Here is a 9748-nt window from a genome sequence, read left to right as displayed (position 1 = left end):
TATTATATGTATATTATATATACACTATGTATATTGGAATATATATTCCAATATATATACCCTAATATTGGAATATACTATATATATATACACACTGTATATATATACACACTATATATTTACTAGATATAGATATAATATATATTGGAATATATATTATATATTATATATTGTAATTTATAGTTATATATTTATAAATATAAATAATATAATTATATACATACATGTTATATATATAATATATTCCAATATTAGGGTATATATATTCCAATATATATATTATATATTCCTATATATATATATTATATGTTCCAATATTAGGATATTGGAATTCATTGTTAAAGTAAGTTTTGATTGCTCTTTTTTTTTTCTTGCCTAGAGTTACTTAATTGGATGGAAAGAATTTTGGAAAAACAAATGGCTAATGGCTTATATACTGACATTAATTGTGTCCCTGACTGATTGGATTGTCTCGCTGAGTTTTTTCTGCACAGAGGTAAGAACTGATTTCTGCAGAAACAATCAGCATCTTGACTGTGGAAAGTGGCAGAGGAGAAGAACCTGCCAAGGGATATTCAGCTGGGTGTATATGGTGCATTGGAGGATTGAGATGAGGAGGAGATGGTTCTTTTTTGGTCTTTGATAGCTGGATAACACACAAACACAGAAAAAGTTATTGGTGATGTTGCTTTGCAAAGGATTATGTTTGATTCTTAATGTGTGTTCACTGGTAAAATTAAATAAAACTTTGCTGCTCTGGTCTGTCAATAGGCAGAAAGTTTAAAGAAAACTCACTGCATGGCAGCAATTTTGTCGTGCAGTTGGAGAATTATATTCTTAACTTGATTCAACAGCAGAGTCTATGCAGTGATGTGTAAGTAAAAGGTGGTTTAACAGCTGCTTGTTGAGCTGAAGCTGTGCTGTGTTCAAAGCAATTGTGTTCTGAGGGGAATATCAGATTTGTGAAATGGCTCTACAAGTGCCCTCCTTTATATAATAATGCAATCTCCCAGTTGGTTTTCTGTGCCACGGATTTTCATTAACAATCATTGTTAAGAAAAACACTAAGATGGTAAAAATGCTGGGAAGTGAACGAGGGAGAAATCTTGAACTTTGCTTCTTTTGTCATTTCTCATGTCAAAAGCAGTATCTGCTGTCTTCAGAGAACTTCTAAACCTGTTTTAATGTAGTCAGTGTTGGTCAGGATGAGGCTGGATGCAGGTGCTGCTATGGGGGACACACTGTTTAGCTGTTCATGGTGTTCATTCTCTGATCACTGGTCACTGCTGACCTGGATGTGATGGAGCATCAGAGACCTGATCTTAAAATGGTGAATAAAAATGTTATTAAGGCTTATAAGCATCTAACCGTGACAAAAGTGACTATGTCCTTTTGGTATTCAAGCCAAATAAATACAATGCGGCTGAAAGAAGTTAAGCACCTAGGAGGAAAACTGGGTTTACAGCATGGGGAAGTGATCGTAGAATCTTTAGGGGTGATAATGGATGAGTAGTTTGAACAGGAGCCTCCCACACAAAGCAGTGGCAGAAGGAGTAGTTAAACTGCTGGGATGTGTGAACAAGGGGATAACAATTAAGAAAGGGGTGTTGTGGGGGGTTTTTTTGATGTTAAGTGTGACCCAGAGAAGATTGATCCTAAAATCCAGGATGCTGAAACACCTGAAGCAGCTGATAAATCGTCACAGAAATAACTTGAAGGCTGGCAAGTGTCTTGAAGGCAAGAAACAGATTATTTGCTGTAGTTTTGTGGGGGGAAAAAAAACAATTACAATTTGAGTCTTCTCAGAGACAGAAATTGCTGAGTAATAAGCAGGCTCTTTAATTATAAAACAAAAAAGAAGTCAGTCTGAAAATTGAAATCAAGCACTTATTTTTAGCATGTGTATTTGTTTTTATTGAAAGCAGCTCACTATTAATTCCTTTCCTGAGATAGGAAATACAAAAACGCCATCTCTTGCCAGCATGTTATGTCTAGCGAGCAGTGAAGTTAGATTGTTTCTAATTAGTGGCCTGATGAGGCTGTTGAAATGTCAATGTGTGGTTTTTAAAGCAATCTCTCCTCGTTTTAATGAGGCACCTGAAGTCTGAAATCTCTCTTGCCTGTTTTGTGAGCTCAGTGGGGCAGAGTTACCATCTCAGCACGACCTTCTTCTGTTGCACTGTTGACTTTGCTGGTATTTGAATCAGTGCTTTTTGGCAAACTTGCCTGGGAAGTGTTTGTGTCACCAGTCTTATGGGAACTCAGTGTCTGATCCGTTGGTTTTTGCAGAGTTTGAGGATAAGAAGGATTCTTCGTCCGTTCTTTCTCCTTCAGAACTCTTCTATGATGAAGAAAACCTTAAAAAGTATCAACAGCACGTTGCCTGAAATGGCAAGGTAGGTGATAGTATAGAAAACATCCTTTCACATCAAGCAGGGAGTAATCTTTGTGTTCTGCTGTGTGGAATATGAGCAACCAACTTCTGAGTTCTTGGTGAGATCAGGTAGCAATGGATGGAGGTTGTATTAGGTTTTTGATTCCTTTTAGTCTGTGAAATATCTCTAGAATGCACATGTTGTGACTCTGTATGTGACATAAGGTTTTTGATTGTGCTTTTGTAAGGGAAGAGCTGAGCAAGGGTTTGTGCTGTGTTTTCTCCAAGGCAACCTCTCAGAAATATGGGTAGACACACATGTACTTGTCTTCCAGTCATGAGGGCCACACAAAAAGATACCTCTTTCTTTGCATCTTCAGATGGATGTAAATCTGTCTTCAGAGTGCTATACTTCAGCTTTTTCCTTTCTGAATGGTTTTAGCAATATATGTATATATATTTTTTGGTAGAGATCTCTTCCTGTGACATGGGTCATGTATGTGTAGAGCCCTTACCTGTTACATTTTCACTACCAAGCCCCAGGAGAATCAAAGGTGTGTGTGCAATCCAAGGTGTTGTATTTTGATTGGAGGGTATAAATACGGTCCTTTCTCTAAAAAAAAAAGAAGAGTTAGAATCTCATTGACATCATAAAAAGTCTGAGCTTGTGCTGAGGAGTCTGCACAAGTGTGATTTTTATCTTTGGTTAAAACTTAGATCGCGTTCTATTTCCATATAGCTTCTTAAAAAAAAAACACCAACCTAGTTTTCTTTATATTGCATTTTTAGCAAAGGATGTTATTAAAAATAAGATAAATTTGCTATTAATACATATGGTTTCTTTCCAACAGTGTTGTTCTGCTGCTGGCTGTTCATCTGTCTCTCTTCACCATGTTTGCCATGCTGCTGTTTGCCCGAACAAAGGTAATCACTTCCATTTCTGCTTCGGTGGATCTTGAGGGGCTTTTCTCTTTACTTGCACAGCTGCTTCATGTCCAGTTTTATAATCAAACTAGTGAAACTTGTTTCCCCTGAAAAGGTCATGTTACCTTGTCAGACTTGCTGTGATGAGTTTGAAGTCCATTTGGAGGGGTTTAACATGTGCACAGTATTCCATCTGTACTAGAGACTTCCTTAAGCATTTATCCAGTTTGATCCTTTGAGTTGCTTTCCTTGCTTTTGTTGAAACCCTCTATGCTGTTCTGCATCCAAATCTCTTATCACTTTTTCATTTGTGTTATCACTTATCTCTTCTTTTTTTTTTCTCTTCCTTATCTAGCTGTTTGCTAATTTTTCTTCCATGTTTTCTCACCTTCCAATACTGGTACCCCTGGCTATGCCTTGGTAGGTTTTTACCTGCTTTACTCTGATGTTTTGGTTTCTGATCTCTGGGTTTTCCTCACATTTCTGAAAAGCAAATTTCAAATTTCGTGGTTAAAATAATATTGTGTTCCAGTGCTCTTGCTATGTTCCCTCTCTCTTAAATTTCCTGTATCTTAATGTATTATGCTCAGATATTTTGGGTGGGTTTTTTGTTCCTACTTTTTAAGGCCTTCCATGAATGTGTTACTGTGAGCACAGAAATCTCTTGCCTACTTCTCTCAGTAATTACAGTCCTCTCCTTAATCTCAGTTTTGCACCTTCATCCCTACTGCAATTTGCACTTGAGCCTGCCTTTAGTCTTCCTTGTGGTCAGCAAATTCTTTGAATTCCCGATTTATGGAATTTCTGAAATCAGAAGCAGAGCTCTGTTTTCCTGCTTTAAGTTGCATTCTGGATCTTTGTATTATCTTTGTATGTCACATCTAACTTCAGTTATGAGCTTTCCCAGCAGTGGGAATATAACTTGTATACCTAAACCAATCAATTTTGTGTACATTTAGGTGAAAAATAAAAATTACAGAGTGGACTTTCCTATTTTGGTGTGCTACTCTGACATCCACACAAACTAATTTTATCTGACAAGGCGAATTACTGAAAGCCAAGTTCTAAAAATACGTTTATTAATGAAATTCATGCCTCTACATTTTTGCATTGTCTTATTTATGTCCTCTAGAGGTACATTTTGCAATCTTTGCAGCAGATTCAAGGGCTGTTTGTTCTGTGCTGCATCATTCGTGTTTGTATTGTTTGCACTCTGCATCTTTTTTTGTCTGTCTCTGCTTGACCTTGAAGGGGGGGGGGAAATATGTGGATGACCCAAGATTAGCCTCCCAGTGTGTTTTTGATGAAGATTTTGACACTGAGCTTTAGCAGATCATCTGATGTTTCCCCTGAGCCACAAGATAACTGATGACCTTAGTTGCCAAAGTATTTGCAAATACATTCTGGGTGCTGTAGCACTTATCCTTTTTTTTTATATTTAATTTTCTTTCTCCAAGGTGTTTAAGCTCTAGCGATGTTTTCATCGATATTGTAACATAGCATTTTAAATCTTCATTTTTTTTCAAAACAGTTGCCTGTTTTCTACTTGCCCAGCAATTCCTGTGCTGTGCATGAATTACTGCCTGAGGGGATAGCAAGAAGAAGGGGAAAACCTTTATTTTGCATAGTGGTAGTAACTTTTGTACCAAAAACTGATCATGGGGATTTTAAGTTATTATTTGGAAGTCAAAGGGGAAGTGAAAGACACTCAGTGGGTGTGCTGGTAGAGCTGCAGGTGTGATTTTTTAAAATTATTATTATTTCTTTTAAATCATATTTTATCTGCAGTATAATCTCTTGCAGGCTAAGAGGCGACACTTCTTATATCAATCGAGGGTCGTTTCAGATTCCTGTGCTGTCAGTTTGTGACAGAACTTCTATATTGAGCTTCCTGTTCTTCCTGATGGTTTTTAATTGCTGTTGATGAGTGAAGTGATTGCTCTGTATTCCCACATAATGTCTTCCTTTTGATGCTTGGTTTGTGCTTTTTTCGACGGGGTAGATGTGATTATGTGTATAAGAAATCGATTATTGACTGACTTTAGTTCTTTTTCTCCCCCTTTCCTTGGTAAGACAGTGATTCTTCAGTGTTTCTCTTAACAATGATCATCTCTTTGACCAGGATAACCAGCAGGATAAGGAGTGGGTGGTGTATTTCCGGAATTTGCCGGATTCACTGACATCCCTGCTGGTCCTGCTGACTACTGCAAACAATCCTGATGGTGAGCAATCTTTCAGAAACAGCTCTTGACTCTCCTTTCAAAGAACAATAGAGTTAAGATTACCTGCAGACTACTGTAACCATTCTTTCAGCTGCTAGTTCTTAGTACAACCAGAGGAAGGTTGGAAAAACGTTTTCCATGCCTTCAGTAACTTGATTCTTGCCTTTCTTTGGGGTAATTATATATTGCCAGTGCAGCTGTATAAGAGCTTTTACCAGTTGCCAAAAATTGATTGAGATCTCCACTGTGCATCTTAAGCATTAAAATATTATTTCTTTTTTTTTTGTTAAATCTCACACAGTGATGATTCCTGCATATTCTAAGAATCGAGCTTATTCCATCTTCTTCATCCTCTTCACTGTATTAGGTAAGTTACCTCTTGTCTTCAGTCACCTTAACTCTGACACTTGTGCATAACAGCTACAGGGGTTTATTTTTCTAGGAAAGTTTAATCATAAATTTCTCCTTTTTTTGTGTTTCTTCCAATTATTGTGTAATGTCTGTAAGATAATTTTCACTTGTGACTTGGAGGTTTTGGTAACACATGACAGAGACATGCACACATTACAGTACATAAAACCACTTTGGAAATCAAACACGAGAAAACTAATCTTTTTTAAGTGATATATTTTATTTACTACATGCACTGAAACTTCTTTGATAAATAGGATATGGATTTCAGTAATTCTTACTGCCTCTTTTTCTCCCATAGGCAACCTGTTTCTGATGAACTTGCTTACAGCAATAATATACAACCAGTTTCGGGGATACCTCCTGGTGAGTAAAGCATTTCTAATTTCTGTGTCCTGCCATAACCTTGAACCTGTGAAATATTAAGTGTCATCTGTGCATTAAAGCAGGAGGCCCATTCTGGTTGTAAGTTTTAAGATGCTAAATGTTCCTTGATGAAGATACTTTTTCCATTATATGCTGCTGTAGGTTGATCCCCATCCATGACAAAATTGCTTGCATACTGCCATGAATGCTGTGGATCTGCAACTCTGACTATTATGGGGGGGGAGGGAAAAAATCCTGTTATAAAACTGAACAAAGTGAACGAGTAACTCAAACTTGGTTTTTGTGAAGAAAATCTGCTGTACTCTTTAAATAGCCATTGTTGCAAATCATAGAATCATAGAGTGTTAAGGGCTTGGAATGGACCTTGAAGATCATCCAGTCCCAACCTCTCTGCCGTGGACAGGGATACCTCCTACTAGACCAGGTTGCTCAAGGCCTTATCCAACCTGGCCTTGGACACTTCCAGGGATGGGGCATCCACAACCTCCCTGGGCAACCTGTGCCAGTGTCTCAGCACCCTCACAGTAAAGAGTTTCTTCCCAATATCTAACCTAACTTTCCCCTTTTTCAATTTGTACCCATTACTCCCTGTTGCTATCACTACAGTTTCTGATGAGAAGTCCCTCTCTGGTTCCCTGGAGGCCCCTTCAGATACTGGAAGGTGCTCTGAGGCCTCCCACACATCCTTCTGTTCTCTGGGCTGAACAACCCCAACTTTCTCAGCCTGTCTTTCTAGGGAAGGTGCGCCAGTCCCCTTATCAACTTTGTGGCCTCCTCTGGACTTGCTCCAACAGTTCCATGTCCTTCTTGTGTTGGGGACACCAGAACTGGATGCAGCATTCCGGGTGGGATCTCACAAGAGCAGAGTAGAAGGAGAAAATCACCTCCTTTGACCTGCTGGCCATGCTCCTCTTGATGCAGCCCAGGGTTCTCATGCCTGTGATTTCCTTGAGGTTTAATGTCACGAGAAACTTGGTGACTTTTGGGTGTGATTTTTTTCCCCTTATTTACATATCTTATAGTCCCTTCATTACTGGCTTCCCCTTATATATATATTATAGTTCCTTCCCCTTACTTACATGGTTTTATAGTTCCTTCAGAGGAGTGGAGTGTGGGCTTGGGGGGGAAAAGTGAAGTAATAGCTGCCTGCTTTAGTAGAGTTCCAGAGAGAAGGAGAAGTTTTTTGGCTAGTGAGCCTTAAGCAATGTTACACAGAAGGAATGGCCCCCACTTTCTTGTGGGAGAGGGGTGTTTGAACCTAATATGTGCAAAGAGGATTTTCGGTAATCCTTTTCCTCCTCCTCTGTTTCTTCCCTTCTTTCTCTCTGTTTTTCACTTTCTCACATGAGAGCATGACATAACTTGACTCCCAACAAAGCAACTGAGTTTGAAAGTGGTTATTGTGGAGAAAAAAAAAAGGCATGAAAAACTGTGGCTCTGGATTTGTGCCTTTAGGGGAGAAGCTGGAGCTGGACAAGCTGTCTCACTCTTCTCTCTGCACAGTTATGTGAATTGCTGTGAATCCTTGAGCTTTGCTGTTGCCAGTGTCTCTGGATCAGGCAAATTCCTATGCAGTCCAGAATTGAAAATAAATCATGACCTGGATGTTTACTTGGATTCCAGACTTGTTTGCTTTCCTGCTTGCTTCCTTCCTCCTCGTACACAGATTTCTTGGAGGGAGCGAGGCTCAGGGCAGTCCCCTGTTCTGATCTCTAATCACAGATCCAGGATGTGTGCCAGAGGATCAGTGTATTCTGTGGCCATAGGACGTAGTAGTGCATGAAGTGTGAGTAAATTGTTTCCTCTGTGGTGTTTTCACTGTTCAGAAATCAGTTCAGTCCTCCCTCTTCAGGAGGCGGCTGGGAATCCGGGCTGCGTTCGAAGTGCTTTCCACCCTGAAAGAGACTCCTGCTAATGCCCAACAGTAAGTGAAGAATGTTGAAACAGTCGATTATCTAGCAAAAAAAGTACATTTTTGGTCATCTATGTTTTGTTTATTTACTGAGGATCCACTCTTAAAAACGGCAGTTTGTTTCTCATCTCATTTTATTTATTTTTAATGTAACTGAATGTTTGTAACACACTGTTTGGGACTTATGGTATCTGTTTCCTTTTTATTTCTACTTCTAATTTTACCTGTTTTTTCAAAAAAGAAAGGCAGGAATGCATTTGGAACAGCTTTTTTTTTTTGCCATCTATACAGTTATCTGTACCAGGGCCCATTCTCTTTTCTTTTAAATAGGTCATATGTCAGCAGTGGATCCTTACACCAAGTGCTGCAGAAAGTTGAGATGGATTCTCGCTGCAAACAAGCCATCCTGAGGGTAAGAAATTAATTTTCTTAGCCCTGATGTTGGTGACTGTCAAACCGTGTGATGTGACAGCTGTGGAAACTGAGATTTCCCTAATTACACCATTGATCTAGGAATAGCAGCTTTCAGCTCAGCTCCTTTATGCTGCTTTCTCAAAGTGTGAACAGAAGCCCAGCTCACTGTCTGTTTGTTTTGATCTTCAGAATAAAAGTAGTCCTTAGACAAGGATTTCACCCTAAAGTTGCTCCCTCTTTGGTTAGTGTGATGAGGGATGCATTCACCTGGAGAGAGGTGTAGAGGAATGAAAACTCCTATTTTGCAGAGCTAATTTTTCCATTGGCTTTACTTTCTCTCTGGAAGTATTGTGGTCTAGAGCTGCTCTCTGCCCTGCAGCATTCCTTGGATCATAACATAATAATGGCACTACTGCAGGACTAAAAAATTTAAGTTTGTCAAAAGTGCATGGGGTTCCAGAGAGGGAAAAATAGAAAAGGCAAGAGGAATCCTCCAGTCACATGGCAGTGTTGTGTTAAAGCAAAGCAGTATTGAACCTTACTCTAACAGCTTGGAGTTGCTTGTGTTTGATCTCTATTCCCAATCTTTTAAAGATTGTCTGAGTGTTTTGGCACTTTTTGCAGATGCACCTATTGCAGATTCTGATCTGAATGTTTCTCTTTCATGTGAAGTCGCTCAAAATGTGCTCCTGTGACCAACTGTCAGCTGCCCAGTTCCAGAAGCTCTTTGAAGAACTAGACAAAGATGCCATTAAGCAAGTATGTATCTGACCATTGTTAATGAAACATCAGAAGTTGTCTGGTCCTGGGCAAAAATAAGTGATGGAATTGCTCTATAAAGTGTATAAACAGACTTTGCAACATGTGAGCACAAGGTGCAATCACACGCTGTTGATTTTGAAGTTGTTCATGAGTTGCTCTTATAGTCACAAACAACGTGGCTTTGGGGGCTTTCACAGCATCCATCTGGGATTGTCCTAAATGTACAAAATGCAGGGTTGTTTATTCTGTCAGCATTTTAAAGCGACTTTGCCAAACAGAATTGATAAGATCTGGGTGTGTATTTGTCTAGTAGGAAGATTCATTACAAGGAAACAAAGGAGT

At 39.0% G+C, this 9748-nt stretch overlaps 1 protein-coding gene across 6 annotated transcripts in view; it reads left to right on the top strand.

Moving 5' to 3' along the window:
* Positions 1 to 9748, top strand: part of TPCN2 (two pore segment channel 2) — a 64770-nt gene that overhangs the window by 4349 nt on the left and 50673 nt on the right. For all 6 annotated transcript variants that reach the window (XR_003536347.1, XR_003536348.1, XR_003536349.1 and 3 more), the window contains exons 5-13: positions 380 to 496; positions 2290 to 2396; positions 3226 to 3298; positions 5421 to 5520; positions 5822 to 5887; positions 6233 to 6297; positions 8145 to 8242; positions 8561 to 8642; positions 9317 to 9403. Coding sequence is in view for 2 of the 6 variants with exons in the window: in XM_027696311.1 (XP_027552112.1) it covers positions 380 to 496; positions 2290 to 2396; positions 3226 to 3298; positions 5421 to 5520; positions 5822 to 5887; positions 6233 to 6297; positions 8145 to 8242; positions 8561 to 8642; positions 9317 to 9403 (795 nt within the window). In the remaining 4 variants the exon portion in view is untranslated. The remainder of the gene's footprint in view (positions 1 to 379; positions 497 to 2289; positions 2397 to 3225; positions 3299 to 5420; positions 5521 to 5821; positions 5888 to 6232; positions 6298 to 8144; positions 8243 to 8560; positions 8643 to 9316; positions 9404 to 9748) is intronic.

Source organism: Neopelma chrysocephalum, unplaced genomic scaffold, assembly GCF_003984885.1.
Source record: "Neopelma chrysocephalum unplaced genomic scaffold, ASM398488v2 Primary Assembly neopelma1_106b, whole genome shotgun sequence".
NCBI classification, from domain to species: Eukaryota; Metazoa; Chordata; class Aves; order Passeriformes; family Pipridae; genus Neopelma; species Neopelma chrysocephalum.
The sequence above is the reverse complement of the archived record's forward strand: the minus strand, read 5'-3'. Positions and strand labels throughout refer to the sequence as shown.